The 17,825-nt window shown below is 45.7% G+C and overlaps 1 protein-coding gene across 1 annotated transcript; it reads left to right on the forward strand.

The window, feature by feature from the left end:
* The first annotated feature begins 285 nt into the window (after positions 1–285).
* On the forward strand, positions 286–15,076 carry LOC124189023. Its single transcript, XM_046581979.1, has 5 exons — positions 286–1,056; positions 7,337–8,385; positions 8,554–8,666; positions 8,915–9,081; positions 12,698–15,076. Exons 2-5 carry the CDS (start codon positions 7,393–7,395, stop codon positions 14,200–14,202), a joined length of 2,778 nt encoding a protein of 925 aa, XP_046437935.1. The 5' UTR covers positions 286–1,056; positions 7,337–7,392; the 3' UTR covers positions 14,203–15,076.
* Positions 15,077–17,825: the final 2,749 nt, after the last annotated feature.

Below are 17,825 nucleotides of genomic sequence, written 5' to 3' on the forward strand. Positions count from 1 at the left end.
GAGCTGTACACACGACTATAAGAGACGGGCGATGCCAAAAATGCCGAGCACGTCGTCCGTCCTTTTTTTCTTTTTATTTTCCCTGTGCGTTGTTGTTGTTGTTGTTGTTGTTTTTCGGCTTTCCCGCGCCTGCCTGCCTGTGCTTTTCCACACTTTCCAGTTGACAGAGTTTGGGTATCGCTGCTGCTGCAGCATTGGAGAGAGAGTGTACAAGTGGCGTTTGGCGCGTAGTGTACTGTGGCGCGGCGGTTCTAGCCGCTGCTGCTCGCCCAGGTTGCTCGCCCAGGACCAGGAGGCCACTCTCAACTCCGCCAGTCGCCAGTCACAGTGGAGAACTCTTGGATGATAGAGCGATACCCTCCATCTCTCTCTATCTATCTCCAGCAGACCCTCCTAATCATACATACATATTCTCTTTTATACATGTACTTGTATTAGTTTTACATTTTACTTCTCGACAACATCGATCGAATTTCTCTTTTTTTTTGAACTTTTATTTGAGTTTTGAAATTTTATTGCTTGGTTCCCTCGTTTTACTCCCCCACTGGGCATTTGTGCTTGACTAGAAGAGAAAGAGCGGACTCGATAGTGACTTCATTAGACTCGGTCCTTTTCTGCACATCTCCCCCGGACACGCATCACTCGACGACGACGACTAATTCGCGTTCACCGTCCGCTTAACATTTGGGGGGCCAAGTGGGACGTCGTTTTCTAACATTTTTTGGTCTAAACAAATCTTGTTGGGGGCGAGAGAGAGTTGACTGTTAACCGACGAGTTAAAAGAAGATCAGAAGCGACAAACTCGGTACCTATAGACGGAGGAGGAGAACATCATCGAGTGAATTACGTGCATCATGCTGAGCTGACAAAGTGGGTCCTGCCGCTGACATCTCATCAACCCAACGCTCGTCGTCGTCGTCATCGGGACGTGCTCAACACTTGATCTTCCCTCGGTAGAAGAAGAAGCAAAAACCTGCGGGTGGGAGAGGAGAGAGAAAAAGAGGAGTGCCATAGTCACCCATTCGCCTCGGTGTCTGTCTACTAGCGAATCAATCGGTAAGTCCTCTAGCTCTCTTATATTTCAAAAAATCCTTCACGTCTATAGTCAATTCGGTGCTGTATGGGAGATATAGAAATCCTTGCTCCCTTTCGGCCCTCACATCATTCCTGCCAGGCACGTGCCAAATCGATCGCCGAGCAAAAAAAAAGAAAAAAACCAATTCTTTCGCCCCCTAATCTTTGACGAGATCTGATATATATATATTTGCTGCTCCTGGGTCCAGAGAATGTCTTATTTCATACATCCCCGCTAGTTAATGTCTATTAATAATAACAAGGCAGGATCGGACCAAAAGGATAAAAGTCACAGAGTTTCTTGTCTCCATAAAAGGGCTATTAGTTATATCTAAGTGCAACCGTGCGTGGAATTTAATGCCAACAAGCGCTAGATAGACTCGGCTGCTGCTGTGCAGCACAAAGCGAACCTCTATATATTATCTATACATAAATTCACGATGAGACCCTTAAAACGAAACTTGTTCGCCCTTTTCTGGATCTAATCGACCAGAGCGGACGGGAGAAGACGCGGCCGGGTAAAAAAAAAAAAAAAAACTTTTTCGCCTTCTGCCCGTCTTCGATGTGTTTGTATCTACACAGTTCGATGTCGTTCAAACATGTCTATATGGCAGCAGCAGCAGCTCCAAAAAAAAAGATCCCCCGTGCCATCGGGAGCGCTCCCGATGCTTTGTGTACTTGAGGGGGGTACAGGGTATAGCCAGTACAATATAACGATGGAAAGAGCTAGTGGATGGCAGCGCAGCCAGAAGAAAACTGATTGAAAGTGTCGGAACATCAGCTGATTGGTTCCCTATTATATCTCGTTTGGTACAGTATAGTATATATAAGCGTCTAAAGAGAGACCCGCAGCAAATCAACGGAGAGGAGAGAACAAAGGAATCCATTTCCAGGGCTTTCATTCCCAGGCAGCAGCAGGAGCAGAACAGTCCGTTTCCATTGATTACGGCCAGCCAGTAACACATACACACGCTCGCGTTCAGCCAAAAAACGACAGTTCAGACAAAGAAGAATCTTGCGAGACTGCAATCCTCTCTCTTTTCTCCTGTCTTATAAAGACGCCCCAACGTGTATGTGCTGCAATGAACTACTAATCAACTGTGACGACGAGCTCCGGCCGAAATATAACGGCCGCTGCAATTTATAAGAACGAGAACAAACCAGTCAGTTCTAATATCTCCTTTATATCTACAATATGAAAGGGGGAGAAGAAATGGACATTCTTTAACGAGAGGTACACTATGAGCATTATTGGTCAACAGCAGGTGCTACTACGCCGTGAACGAACGAGAGACTAAAAGATAGAACCTGCTGCTGCTGTTATAGCGCCCAGTCATTGTGTTGCCCATTATCCAGCACGACGATTTTTTGATTCTTATTTCTTATTATATATTCCGACCGGATGTTGGAGCCGGAGAATGTCCGCGCGTTCACAACAATTCACTCGCGGTGGATATTTCTTTCCGAATCGCTTGGCTTTTTGTCATTGGCTGATTGTTGATGCCATTCACGAAATATCCGTCCGTGAATAATCGTGGAACATTTGTCACTTTGATTGGCGAGCGGATTATATATTAGACAAAGTTCTAGCGACGTCGTTTCATTCATTCATTCCCCCTTTTCTCTTTTGATGTCTAATTTTTCCTCCTCTTCCTATTTCCCGCGTGTCATTATCAACTTTTTCTCCTTTTTAATTCCATCCGCTGCACTATTAGTCGTCGTTTCCCCCACCAGCAGCAGCTCTCCTTGTCTATTCCACATCCACCCCCGCCGGACCTTTTCTATCCCAACTTATAACATCCTCTCTTTCTCTCTCTCTCTCGTTCTATACTACCACGTCCACCTTCACGCGCGTGCAAGCCGGACGCGCGTAACTGACCAGCCGCGACCAGCAGCAGCAGAGTCGCTCCCGGTGACCGGCGCTCAGGACGGAAGTGAACAAAGGAAGGGGGGACCATTAAAAAAAAAAAGAAAAAAAGAGGAAAAGAACACAGGGAAAATAAGAGCCGGCCGCGTATATTTACACAATTTTTTCTCTCCCTTTGCTTATTATATAGTGTGGGTATAAAGAAAAAGTCAACACCGCGTAACCAGCAGCAACGTCCGAAACCGGAAACACCTGCTGGAACTAAAAAGAAAGAAAGAAACAACAACCCGAGAGAAAAAATATAACAACCAAATTTCTCCGTGTTAGCCGGCCATACTTCCGGCCGATAGCCGCAATAGACGACCGACTGCCTGGTGGAAGTATTGAAGCGTGTAGAGAGTGAGGGATGAAAAGGAGCGCCCCCCCCCCTCTTTTGTGGTTGGTGGTGGTGGTGGACTCTATAATCTAGAGAGGTACTTTCACGAGTATAGACACTGCTGCTGCTAGCTGTGCTGGCAGGGCGCGTTCAAAAGAGAGGAAAGATGCGTGTGTTGTGTGGAATCCGTCAGGCACGAGTGCGCACGGCTCTCTCCCGTTCGTCCCACACACACACAGACACACACGCGGTTCGCTCCGGTTCACACAGACAAAACGCGCAGCCGAGCAATTGGATATTATATAAGTAACAAACGAAAATGATGAAGAGGAAGGAGATGTGTGTGTGTGTGTCTATTATGCGTATGTATGCTGGTAGAAAGAAGACAAAAAACACTATATCTACATGTTGTTGCAGAAAGACATTATTTTATTGTGTGTATCATCTTTTTTTTTGAGGGGGGGGGGATCACATTTCGTACAGGCAACAGAGAGCGGCGTCTGTGTCTAATATGCAAGATGCACACCACCAAAGTCGTCGGGTTTAAAAAAAAAAAAGAAAACAAAAGAAGAAGGAAATCCAATAACAAGAGATTTGACGTCATTCTCCATTTTTTTGTTGTTGTTGTTGTTGCGTTCATCCTATCCCGATTACGTTGGGTGCAGACGACTTGCTTATACAATATAGCTTTCTCCCGAAAGAGAATAATAATATATGCTGCGCATTTTATAATCGATATACACTAGATAATATATACCACGATTTTCTAACGTTTCTGCGGTGTAAGTCTCTTATATAATATCTCCGGCGTCTATTTAACTAACTCGGCAAGATATGAAGGGATTTTTATATTATAATAATAGAACGAAAAAAAAAGCGTTTTCAATAGTCACGCCTGTTGGATTCGACTCCCGCGCGCGCAACACCAACATTATTACGCAGACAGGCAGCACATTTCCCGACTGGCGGGTTTCATCATATTATTTCCGTTCAGACTCTTATTCCCATCTCTCTCTCTCTCTCTCTGTGTGTGTGTATTATGCGTGATGTCATCCGGATGATATGTGTCATGTATTCACAGTATAGAGTAGGGGAGGCAGAGATGACGAAGGGAAATTCCTTTCGGATGAACGACAGTCTCAGCAGCAGCCCGGGAGAGAGAAGAAAGAAATTTTTATTTCTAGCAAATCGTGAAGAGATAACGGCCTCTCTCTCTGCTGTGTGTACTGTCTGTGTGTAGGAGGTATTATATGCACACGGCAAAACGGTCACGTCGAAGGCTGCTGGATGGATGGATGCGCCTGGGAAAATGAAAAGAAATCCGGAACAAAACGAAAAACTTACACAACAATTGGAATAATAGAGGCACAGCAGCACCAAGATCGTGCGGGCCTCGCTAACAATTGAACCGAAATATTTCAGTTGAAGATTTTTTAAAAAAAGTTTTTCCTATAAGTGTGTATAGCGAAAAGGAATTTCCATGCCAGAGTCTATATGTAAAATGAAAGGGATCAAAAAAGTTGCGCCCATCCCACATCTAATCGTCTATCTAATAATCAAAAAAAAAAAGATTGGGGGGGAGAGAGAAACGAAATTTGAATTGGGGATAGACACACAAAAGCAGGGGAGAGAAAAGGTGGGATCTTTACAGGTACACCTTAGCACTTTTCCTCCTCTTCTCGAGTAGATTTTTCTTTCTTGGCTTTTTTTGTTGAGAAACTCCTTTTCGTCTCTTGATGATGATGAGATGCTTGTTGGATAACAAACTCCATAAGAGGCGAAAAGGGCAAGGACGAAAGATGGAAGGGCTAGAAAGATAAGATCCTATAGCTTCTCTAACTCTGTTGGTATATTCTTAGGGAGAAATATAGACACACACACACGCCAGAAGAAACAAAAGTCAACACAAAAAGTCAGATCTTTTCTTCTTCTTCTTCTATCCCCCACGACCAGTTTTTCACGTCAGAGTATTGATTTGATTATTCAACAGCTTCTCAGTTATTTAAATACATTGGATTCTTTTTTTTGTGTCGAGCTTATATACAGCAGCAGCTGGCTATAGAGTTCTGTATGCTGCCTAGTATTAAATAAAGAAATACCTTTTTAAATCTTTCAAATGCGATGCTGAGACTAGTGTGTATCAGTGTATGTATATTTTTATGGCTCTATCGACACGAGACAAAGTTTAGTCGTCGTCTGACAAAACCAAAATAGAAAGGCGAAAAAAAGTGACAAGTCTCATCTTTTTTGATTCGAGTTGTGTGTGCCGTTCGCGTGTTAACTCTCATCCACCCGACAGAAAAAACAGAAATGGAGGGCCACTAAACACGTAAGGCTGGCCAAACTGTCTGGATGACGTCATAGCCTCTCTTTATTATTATGTATATTCGTGCTGTGGTGTCCTGTCCTGGACATTCCGTAGAAGGTGAGCCGCGCAGAGCGCACGGAGCGGGCGCATGACCAAATGCAGCAGCAGCGGGCTAGCTAGCTAACTACGATCACGACCTCTCACGCGACTCGACGACATTCGGCTGCAACCCGGGCCCACCATAGCACCACCCGTCGGCTTTTGTGGAAATTTTTTTTATTTTTTTTTTCTTTTTACCAATGACAATAAATAACGTCATGGCGATAGAGTTTGACGTCTCCAGACTAGGTCCCCCCCCCCTCCACCGTACACATACTACAAGTCCCGAGACGACCATCATTATTCACGTTTTCTTTCTCGGAAAAAAAAAGATGTCGAAGCCGGTCCAGAGTCCAACTAGTGGCCATCCTGTTTGGGTAGATTTTCTACTGGACCTGAGACTACTGCTGTCAGTTCATTATTATATATCTGTATCTATTCAAAAGGACGAACAAAGATGTAGAGAGTTAAAATACGGTTGAGGAATCAAGTCTCTCGGCTGATGAAGCCAAGAAGTTGGTCGAATAATATATAATAACGCCGGTGGGCTTAATTCCGTGGAATGTTAGGATAGAGAGAAAAGAACGATCATATTTCGCCTGGAGAACCGAACATCATCGAGTTGTTCTCTACCGTTCGTTTATATTTTCGTGATTTCTCGGTATTTTAATTTCTCCCGCAGCAGCGGACGAAGAATCAAAAGGAAATTGGGACGTGGCCTGCAGCAGCAGCAGCAGGGATGGCGAATTTATGCAAATCGTTCCATTATTCTAATACCTGTAGCGCTCTTGCATATACAAGATTCTCGATGCGTCCAGGAAAAAAAAGCAGAACAACTGGCTATTAGCTCCAAATAAAGAATCGAACAAAAACCAATTTTTTCTTTTTTTCCACCGAAATTCTATATGCAAAACAAGCGAGTGGGGCGTTGTCGACTTTTTGTCATCTCCTTTTCCAGGGATCTATATATACATATTCCATCTAAAACATAATTAGATGCATTCAGAATAGGAAATGAGATTCGATCGATGGATCAAAAGACAAGATAGATTCGCTGATTCATTTTGTCCCAAGGAGTTTATTCTTGCAACAAAGTGGCAAGATGCAAATTTCTACAACAAAACAAAACTTTTGGCGTTTACAATTGCCAGAAACTTTCCAGGTGATGAGTCCAGGTGCATACGTCACGTTTTTTTCTTTTCCATGTTATTCACGAATTTGAGAGGTGCAATTTGGCTTGGGGGGGTTCAAAGAAATCAGCCAAAAGTCAAAATCTTTGAAATTCGTTTGTTGATTTCCAATTTTTTTCTTTTCTCCCCCCCCCCCATTCCGCTCGATCACGACTTTTCACGAGATAAATGGCCGAGTGGGTATCAGAAATGCCTTCCATCATCTTGCCGAGACGGCCGTAACAAATTGTCGGGTTAGTCACCGCGTCTGAATTCTCCGCCCATCTGACTAGATACAAGAACTCCACCCACGTCATATATCCTTCAACTTGTTGTTGTGGTTGTTGTTGTTGTTGTTGTTGTCGGAGCTGCCGGATGAGCAGATTCATATTCCAGCTGTCAGTTCATTCATTGCAGCTTCTTTTCTTTGTTTCTTCCTACAGATTCTCCGTGACCGATTAAATAACCAACAGAAGCAGAAAGAAGAAGAATCGTGAAAATGGCGCCATTTTCAAATTGCCAAAGGAGTGCCGCCGTTGGGTTAGTCCTGTTGGCCTCGTTCTTCTTTTCCGTCTGCTGGACGTCGGCAGCGGCCGTCGACGGCCAGAGGACATGGCGGAGGCGGCACAATGGCGATCTTCATCAGCACAATGGAGCAGCGGCGGCGACGGACGGCCTTGGTGCCGTGAGTGGACGGCAGAGAAGAGCCGAGTGGACGTGCCCGCAGGTGAGCGATTCGTCTCGTTCGCCCGGCATCTCGTGCCAATGCGATTTGCCGCACACGCTCCGCTGCTCGGGCGCTGCCGGGCAGAGCGAGTCGGAGAATCAGGTCTCGTTCATCATCGGGGCTCTGAGGGTCTTGCCGCTCGAGCAGTCCGTCTCCCTGCTGGACCTGTCCATCCAGAATTTCAGCCGCCTCAGTCCGTACCTGTTCGAGCGGGTCACGCTCCACGGACTGGTCATATCGTCGGGTGAGATCCAGGACGTGTCGCAGCAGGCCTTTGCCGGCCTGGCCCAGTCGCTGACGGCCCTGGGTCTGCCCAACAATCGATTGGTCAGCGTTCCGTCGGAAGCGCTCGGCTCGCTCGTCCATCTCGAGCGACTGGACCTGTCCAACAACCGCATCCAATCCATCAGCGGCCAGCCGTTCGCCGGACTCGACCGGCTCCGGTTCCTCGACCTCAGCGGCAACGCCCTGGAGACCATCGCCCCGCAAGTCTTTGCCGCCCCTTCCGGCCTGCGGAGTCTCCAGCTGCGCTCCAATCTCCTGGAAGCCTCTCAACTGGTTCCGCCAGCCCTGGGCGGCCTGGTCAAACTGCAGGAACTCGATCTCGGCTACAACCGACTGCGCGGCCGGCTGACCAGCACTTTCCTCCAAGGTCTGGACAATCTCCTGACGCTGGAACTGACGGGCAACAACTTGACGCTGCTCAAACGCGGCATGCTCAGCGGACTGAAGCGGCTCCGCACTCTGCGGCTGGCCCGCAACCAGGTAAAACCCCAAAATAACAAATAAAATAAAATAAAGAAAAAGGATGACGCAAAACGTGTGATGGATGTTATGGCGTCATCACTTTGACATCTATCTTGCATATCCATTTTTAAACATGTATCGATCTCTCTTTTATCTTTTGCTGCTGCCCCCATTCTGGGCCATCAGATCGATGTGATTGAAGATCAATCTTTCCTCTCGCTGGCCGCGCTGACGTCGCTGGACTTGAGCCACAACGGAGTCGTCGCTATTTCCGGACAGTCCCTCTCTCATCTCAACGAGTACGTATCATCTTATTCATCGCTGTCATAGATAACTTGTGATTTGTCATCCGTCTATATAAACTGCTGCAGCAGTTCTCAGCTAAAGATATAACTCGATACATTATTTCCAGCATGACGTAAACAGACACGGAAATAGAATTATCTCGTGGATATTTTAAGGATCTATGACGAAAGGCGGAAGGATTTCACGGATGAAAGTTGATTCTTATATCTTATATATTTTCTATTTGGGATCAAAACAAAAGTTTGACTCAGTTGGATCTGAGCCACAACTACTTACGAGCGGTGACGTCGGACCTGGTCGACGGATTGCCCAGCCTCGAGTCGCTCGACCTCACCGATAACGACATCTCCCTGGTCGAGTCCGGAGCGCTAACCAACCTGCCAAAGCTCATCCATCTGTCACTCACTGGTAAGTCTATCGCCAACTTGCTAGCTATAGTATATTCCGCCGCATTCTCACCTCATCCCATCCATCCGGACGGCTGGGAGTTGGTAGAAGACATTCGTCGGCTGTCATTTTCATCGGCTGGGCTGACGTCAATCATAAACATTTCAAATAAAGGGAATAGCATATATATATCCCAGCAAGCAACTTTCTCTCTCCCAACTCGGCCCTTGTTTTTGTGTGGAGGCCGGAAGGATTCTCTCTCGCTTGCTGGGCATCAGGATCTGTTTTCCCAACGGTGTAGTGGTGGTTCGCCCCCCTTTTCTTTTCTTATTTTTTATTTTGTGCCAGGCCTCGTTTCCATCATGCAAAAGCGGCAGATGTGTCAAAACACATTCCCATCTCTTTCGGGCTAGTTCTCTCTCTGCTGTCTAAACAGATGCAGTTCAGCAATCCAGCGGCGGCGGGCTCCTGAATCAAGCCGCTGAAAGCTCCTTATAATAATACTACACACATCTTTTTAAAAGCTGGAAATGAAGACGGGAGCTCAGAGCACAGCTCCGATTTGAGACTGGCCAAAGCCACATTTTCAATTGAGGAATAAGAATAAGAAGGGGGGCCAGGCTTATAGATTCTCTTTCTCATCATCGCTCCGCTGGCTTCCCATCTCCGCTGGACACCTACTATACACACAGGAATCAATGGGTCTTTGCTCTTTTCACAGCTCTCACCTTTCTTTTTAACCCTGGCTGGACGACAGGGGGAAAGTAGAAAGGGAAACTGTCAATTTCATCCGCCCCGTCAGACAATTCGATTGTGCCGAAAACGATTTCATCAAAATGGGCAAAAGGCTTTTATGTTCTGTACATCCACCACCCAGTTTCCCATTTAAAATTCTCAAAGAACCGGAAGAAAGGGACCTCACCTTTTTTCATTCCTTTTGTTGGAATTCAATCGCGTAGTACAAACTGCATTCGCGTATATTGATCATATCATCGAGAGAATGCGAAAAAACTGGGAAGCCCAGACGAGTTCATCGAATGGGCCGATTTATAATAAAAGAGCAGCGATTTCTTCTTTCTTTTTCCCCCCACCGGGCACGAAAAAGTACAATGTGTTGACGGGGAAATATTTTCCAGAGATTTTGCCCGAGAGAATTCCGTCAAATTTTCTTCTATTCATTTGTATTTTATTTTTGGGCGCGTGACGAATTTTGATTTTAAACAAATCGAATCCGAACAGTGGCGGAATAAGTGCACCGGTCGTCAACTTTTTTGTCCGCGCTCTTCCTTGTAGAGTTTTTTATTGGATGTTCTTTTGTCGAGCTGTCCGGCGAGATTGTACCCAAAGTTACACGCCTTAGATTTCTTTTTCTTACAAGCGGAAAAAAAAAAGTTAAAAGAAAGAAAGAAACGGACGGACTTTGAAATCTTCTGGCAATTGAACATCACACGCGCGCGCGGTCTCGGCCATGTTCCAGTGAATTCAGTTACACTTGCAGTGGCAACACATAAAAGTCGTGAACTGAAAAGAAAAGATCAAATAAGAAAAAACAGGCCAACGGGTCGGTCACACGAGCGCCGTGTCAACAATTTTTGCGGTGGGTTCTGCGCTGGTTCTCTGAACCTTTGAGAAAAAAAAGAAAGGACGTCGTCAACCGAGAGCTATATACGCATGGTAGTTCTATACTTCTTCTTCCGTTCCAGCATCCGCTTGGTTTGGCCTCGGCTGTTCCCGCCGACTAAGCATGCCAGCAGCAGTGTTATTTCAAAAGCGGAAACAAACATCAAACAAAACAGTTGAACCAACAGCAGCAGCAGTCGCAGTGGACCCCCAGTTTCATTCCAAGATTTATATATAAATCAAGTGACGGGATCGGTTGTGAGAAACAACGAGAGAGATATATTATATAGCCGGCGGAGCCAGCAAGAAGCAATCAAGTTTTTCATGCTCGCTCATGCTCGTGCTTGAACATCGTTAAAGAAATAAAAACCGGGGCGAAAAAAAAAAAAAAACCGAACGAAATGGCGCCGGTGTCCATCAGGGGCCGCGTGCAACTTGCGTGACTTATGGTGGGGGGGAAGGAAGGAGATGCTGTGTGTGGTTACACTTTGCACATAAAAAAAGAAAAGAATCCGTCGTCGGATGGCTGGACGTGAGCCGAATTGAACTGGAGGAAAAAACACACACAAGATCGAATGGCAGACGAGATGCTGTGTGCACACACTCTGTTAGGAAATTGAATGAAAACGCCAATGAAGAACAGCAGCACGGTTTCATGGTTTGGCCCTTTTGTGAACGTGACTATGAGCAGCGACCAATCTCCGAAAAGATTTCGTCTTTTAACCGCCGTCGTATAAGTGAGCGGGAAGTTTAAATCAAAAAGTGGAAAGACATTTTGGCCACTTTGGCATCCGACGAGGAAATAGAAATGAAAGAGAGAATGAATAATGGAACTAAGCATGAAAAAGACCAGCAAAGAAGGTGTGACAAATGAAGGCAAGAAAAAAAGACGATCCAACCCGAAAGTTTGGAGGATTATATGACGATACGTGTAAGAGCAGAGCCCCCTCCAAGGACGGTCGACGCACACAAAAGACGCGTCAAAGCCGTTACTTCATGTGGCCCTCAGCCAACCAGAGGAAAAAAAGAGGAATATAACACATTTGTAGACATAAATGAAAAAGAAAAAACAGGTATCATTTCCTGTTTGCTGGCCGGCCCGGCCCGGCTTTTACAAACCCAAAAGAGTTTCCAGGATGGGGGGGACTAAAAAAAAATAAGCCCAGCATCTTTAATGACTTTAATCCGACGATTTGTGGAGGAGGTCCGTCTTTTAAAATTCTCTAGAGAAACGTGTGCCTTATTCTAGACGTTGCTGGAAAAATATATCTATCTTGCACGCCTTTTTTTTAAGCTGTAAAAATAAAAAAAGAAAATTTTTTTTTTCAACTTGACGACGACCATCATGCAATATTAACATTTCTCTCTGCCACCCGCCAAACCCCCAGCTGAAAAGAGATGTGTTCATTGTTGTTTTCCCTTTAATGGTCCCCGAGAGATTCTGGGCAACTGATTGAAAAGATCCCACCACCACATCCGCCCAGGGATAACACACACACACACAAAAATGGGATCGACTCCTTTTTTCTTCTTCTCTCTGTGTACAACCAGGAAAAAAAATGCACTGGCAAGATACGCCATCAAATTCTCTTCTTCTCCCTTTAGGTTTCTATACTGGCCGAGCTTATATTAGTATAATACAAAAGATGATTTCCTTGCAGTCATCATTCTTCTTTTTCAGCCGAAACAAAAAAAAAAGGAAAATTCACAGTCACGCGATGGCTGAGCAGAGTCTTTGCCGCGACTTGGCACCACCACTAGAGAAAGATGAGGATGTTTATGGCACTTAGACTACACCGGGGTCTTGTAGACGGCCCTTCAACACGCACGACCATTATGCTAATGAGCGAATAATGAGAGCCTGTGCTGGAGAGTTCGGGGCGCGTTCCAGACGGCTCTCTCTCTAGACTCATCAGAAAACTCTAGACATTTGATTCGTCTTATTTCGTTATATGTGAATCAAATATTCAAAATGTTCATTTTTTTATTTTATTCTTGATTTATTCAAATTGAACAGATAACCCGTTGAATTGCGACTGTCACATGGTCGATTTGGCCAGATGGTTGCGCAATTCCACCGGCAATCCAGCGGCGGATGATTTGAACCGAAGATCGGCCGTTTGCGCCACTCCGCCAGCGCTGGAAAACGGATTCCTGTTTGAAGCGGAAGCGGAAGCGTTGACGTGCGACGTCCAGCAGACCAGTGGCGGTGAATCGTCGCCTTACAACAACAACAACGGCCAGGGCCAGCAGCACGGCGAGGGTGACGAGGAGAGCAACAACAATTTCTTGTCGTCGCAACCCACCGAGGATTTCATCCGGCTCTCATCCGCCCAGGTGCAATTCGGCTCGGCCGAGCTGGAAGGCTCCACCCTCTTGCACACGATGTGGACGGTGGATTCTGCGACGTTGCCTTACACATGCGACGCCATTCTGGTCTACGAGCTCAACGAGGAGCACGAAGCGCTGCTGGATTCCTATCCGGTCCGCTGCCACTCGGAGGAGCGGCCCAACAAGCAGCTCCAGCTGACCGTCAAACTCAGCGACAACATGAAAACGGACGGCCAGTATCGACTGTGTCTCGTCCTATTCGAAGGCGGACACGACGACGAAGCTTCGCTCCTGCCCGGCTGCTCGCACTCGATGACGTGGCAAACGCTGAAGCAGAATCACGACGGTGACGAGGAGGAAGTGCCGGCCAACTCCGACTCGATCCGTCACGACGGCTACCTGCTGGAAGCCCATCACGTCTCGTCTGCCGGAATGCCGACGCAGATCACGGCCTTTTACGCCAACGTCAGCGCCCCCCAGTCCGTTTCGGTTTACATGAGGATTCCGGACGCCCTTCCGGCCTGCCAGTTCACCGTTGCCGTTTTCGAGAAGCAGCGGCTGCTGGCCCTGAAGCGGCTCAACTGTTCCACGACGTCCTTCACTTTCGGCCAGCTGACGGAGAGTCGCGACAGCAACCCGTTGCAGCAGGCCACTTTGGCTAACCCCATCGATTACCCCATCGAGGAGTACCAAGTGTGCGCCACTTTTGCCCAGCAGGGCCAATTCCTCCCGCCGCCGGATGGTGAGCGCCAGGCGGATGGGGACATCATCCTGACGGCCAGCAAAGGGCGGAGCAGCAGCAGCAGCATCGCCATTTCGTCTCTTGGTAGTCCGTCGTCGTCGGTCACGGTGAATTCGTCGAGCGTCGTTCAATATGAGCACTGCGTCGTGGCCAAAGTGCCCAACCGGATCTGGGCGGTTGAGAACACGCTGGTGGTCATAGCCGTGACGGTGGTGTTCGTCCTGATCGCCGCCGCTTTGCTCCTGCTGACTTACCTCCTGGCCAGACGGGTCTTCTTCCGCCGGAGTAAACTGCTTTGGTGCAGCTCGTCGTCGGATCCTTTGAGCTCGTCGGTTCCCAAGGCGACCAGCCGACACATTTTATACGTCCCGGAGAACGACTATTTCACCGACTCGGCCTGCAGCAGTAGCGGATCGGATCACCGCGAGGAAACTTCAACTAACGTCTGATATCATCATCATCATCATCATCATCTCAACCCTTAAAAAGAAAAGAATCAAATTTAAAACATGGAAAAAGACCCGCAGGGGGGGACAGAACCGTCGTCTACATATTATTACGTCAAATAAAAGCTTTAATAATAATAATAATAATACTATCTTTTCTCTTTGATATCTATACGTGTCATTCTTCATTTTTCGTCGAGTCCCTCGAGCGCGGTCATTTTTAATTTTAAATTTTTTGATTTTTTAAATTTAGTGCCAAAGTCGAGCTTGATCCGCGCATATTTTCTGGCGTCATTTCGTGTGTGTGTGTCTCTCTCCATTGGAATAATCACTAATATTTGTACCATAGAAAACTTTTGTACAGTTGGCACATGTATTTTCTCGACTAAACAATTGAGGGGGGAAAGAAAAGAAAGTGAAAATCGTTGGCGTCATCGGATCGATTATCCGAGTCGTATTATTAATAAAAATTTTGTGTTGGTTCATTTTTCATCCGCGTCGTCTCTTTTTTGGGGAAGTTGCGTGGTATATTGTTCTCCCCCCCCCCTCCATTTCTAATCTTTTATCATCCTCGACGAACTTTTTTCTTTTTTTTTTTTTAATTTGGCGTCTAATTTTCACGCTGGCCGAACTTTCTTAATTTGATTGTTGTGTAAAAGGTTGGAAATGCTGGCGGAAAGAGTCTGAGATTCTTCGAAAAATGTGAAATCCTGCGCAGGAGCTGTTATTTGCTGATCTGTGTGTGTGTGTGTGTGTGTGTCTCCCCCTCATCATCTCCCTGTCTTATTATTGTTATACAAATCACGTTGTGCATATTATATACGATCACTCTTGTACAGTACAGCTCATGAATAAAGACAACACACACATCCCTATATATCATTCGAGTTTCCAGCAATCGAATCGTTCACGCTCCAGCGAACATCAAAGCGTCGAGATATCACCTCGTTAAGAACAGAAATAAGAGTGGCAAACATCTTGACGAGTTTCGATTATTTCTCCGTCCTTTGAACATTTAGTCGTCTCGTCATCAAGGGGAGAATAATTCAATTTCTTCGTTGTAACGCCATAAAGAAAGATGAACGAAAAATCCTATTTTTTCTTTAAGGAACGCGCCTCTTGTATATCCAGCAGGTCGCTGAGATCGTTGGCCTCCAGCATTCCGGCGGATATATTTCCAGACTTGATGCCTTTTTTTCCCCCTCCCCCGGCTACATGCATATTGCATATGCAGTTATGCAAGTAACATCCCTGCGGATTGACGAAATTTGATTGTCATATATTCAAAACGTCCTTTCCAAAAGAGATTACGTCACAGTTGAACGGGCTAACTGAGCTGGTAGGAAGATAACAAGATCCTCTTTCTGAATTTCCATTCGAGAGAAGAGTGTGCGTATGTACCTTTAGAGAGGGCCGGAATTGAAACGCGAATAAAACCAACAAGAATTTGAGTGGATCAATGAATAAGCTGCGCTCACGAGCAAGAGTCAAACGTTATACCACATGAAGCACGTCGTTCAATTACAGTTGCACACAAGGAGCAGCACACGGACGTCTCTATAGTAGTATGTGCGCCGCATTCTGCCCGATAAAGCGGCCAGGGATTTAAAAGAAAAAAAGAAAAGGCCGACGAGCTGGTGGCCAGGAGTCACGGATTTGCTGGAGGAAAAGAAAAAGCTAGTAACAAAGTTGACACACACGTTTCGTCCCGGCGCATTGGCTTAATCAAACACTGTGATGGGCTCAGCAGTCCAAGGAAAAAGGACGACATAGAGAGTTGACTCAACTTTCTTTTTCTTTCTTATATGTAGGTCTCCCAGCAGTTGGCGGATGAACGACCGAAGCGAAATCCTCCCCCGGAAAAAAGAATAAGAATTCGCGGTTCGTTCGGCAAACTTTCTCAGTCCGTTTTTTCCTTGCGGTCGATGATCATCTCAAAGGCTAAAAGACAATTCATTTCTCCAATTCTTTTTCCATTCATGTTCATTTCATTTCGTACATTGCGCTATGTGTCGCTCAATTTTTGTTAGCCGTCTAGCCACCGAATCCTCCAGAGAGTCTACATACACACGCGCCAATGTAACACTAGTCGACGCTTTGTATTGATTAACGTTGGATGTTTCCTAAAACACTGTCGAGCGCGGCTATGGAGGAAGACAACAAAGGCACAACACCCATGAATATGTAGAGACAGCCAGAGAGAGATGAATAAATAGAGATATATTTCATTTCCTGCGCGCGGAGCAGCCAGACTATTATCCGTCCGTCCGATAACGACTTTTGAAAAAAACCGCGCTGGCACTGTTACAGCAGCAGCAGCGGCGGCAGCATCCGGATTTCTTGGGGGTGAGCTTATGTAATATACGCGCTTGTCCCCGACAGGCAGATCTTGTTTTATATCAGTGCAACCAACAACATAAAAGCCACTCGCATTCCTACATAGTAAATGTCGTCCCCCCACGAGCGCTGCTCATCATTCATAAAATCGTGAAAAGAAAAAAGAGCAAAGTCGGGAGCTAAAAAGAAAAAGGGACGACAACAAGTTCCAGCAAACTCATCATTCCAAAGAAATAGCACTGGGCTCTGGATTTCCCTCTTTCGGCTGATGAATTTGTTTATTCCACCGTTTTCATCAATGGGAAATAATAATGCGCACTCTGTTATGTATAGTACCGTTTTTCTTGAATCGTTTCTTTTTGGGAAGAAAGAATGAATTAAAACAAAATTATGGAACGTGAAATTGTTTTTTGCTCGTTGTTGTTGTTGTTGGAAAAAAGAAAAAAGACTTTTTTTGTTGTGTCTCGGACGGTTGGATTTTTTTGAGACGGAACTCGTCGACCGGAAAGAATAATAATGTCCGGGGATGCTCGTCTCTCTCTCTCTTATTATTATTTTTCTTTTTTTCAAAAAAATGGACTAGGACAAGATGAACAATTGCTGACCATTAGGCACTGCAGGATTATATTGCGTTCTTTGTTCATCACAGACAACGGAGAGATATAGATTACGGGTGGACTTTCCCACGTTCATTCCGTGACTAAGCTAATGAAAAGCAACAAACGGAAAAAAGATCAGAAAAGGGCAGCCAAGAGGAAAGAAGAAGAGAAAAGTTATCCACCAGAAATCTATTATACAGTCGTCTTTTTGCCATTTGAGCAACTATACTAATTCTCTGCACAAAGAGAAAGTCGTCGGTTCAGGAAGAAATAAGTTGTTATATACAGACAAGAGTCCCTTGTTGTGATTCCTCTGCCAGTTTCCGCCATCGATCCGATTAGCGTTCCGGCTTTAATAGGGTCTTGAACCGCCAGTCTGAGATGGAGGCTTTCCCGTCATGTACCCACAATATTATATAGCCTAGCTGCCCGGATTTGATGCGTGTTTTACATCTATTATAGAGTAGACGAAACGGTCGTGTGACGTTCATATAATGAAACATCAACTCTACCGGCGAGAGACGTACGCATATTATAAAAGTTAAGTTATCGACTCTATCCTCAATCCGGCAGAATTCAAATGAACTTTTTAAAGAATAAAGAGTCGATGACCGAGTAAAAAATTCCTGTGGGGTCATTTGGGTGGGCGGCTGTAGTACTGGAGTCGATTGAGGGCAAGTAAGAAAGGCG

Source organism: Daphnia pulex, chromosome 2 (genome assembly GCF_021134715.1).
Source record: "Daphnia pulex isolate KAP4 chromosome 2, ASM2113471v1".
NCBI classification, from domain to species: domain Eukaryota; kingdom Metazoa; phylum Arthropoda; class Branchiopoda; order Diplostraca; family Daphniidae; genus Daphnia; species Daphnia pulex.

Excerpts from the sequence above, each read along its gene's own strand:
- LOC124189023 (XM_046581979.1), top strand. The coding sequence starts at position 7,393 with ATGGCGCCATTTTCAAATTGCCAAAGGAGTGCCGCCGTTGGGTTAGTC. Across the intron at positions 8,667-8,914 it reads TCCCTCTCTCATCTCAACGA|TTTGACTCAGTTGGATCTGA; the intron begins GTACGTATCATC and ends TCAAAACAAAAG. Across the intron at positions 9,082-12,697 it reads CATCCATCTGTCACTCACTG|ATAACCCGTTGAATTGCGAC; the intron begins GTAAGTCTATCG and ends CAAATTGAACAG.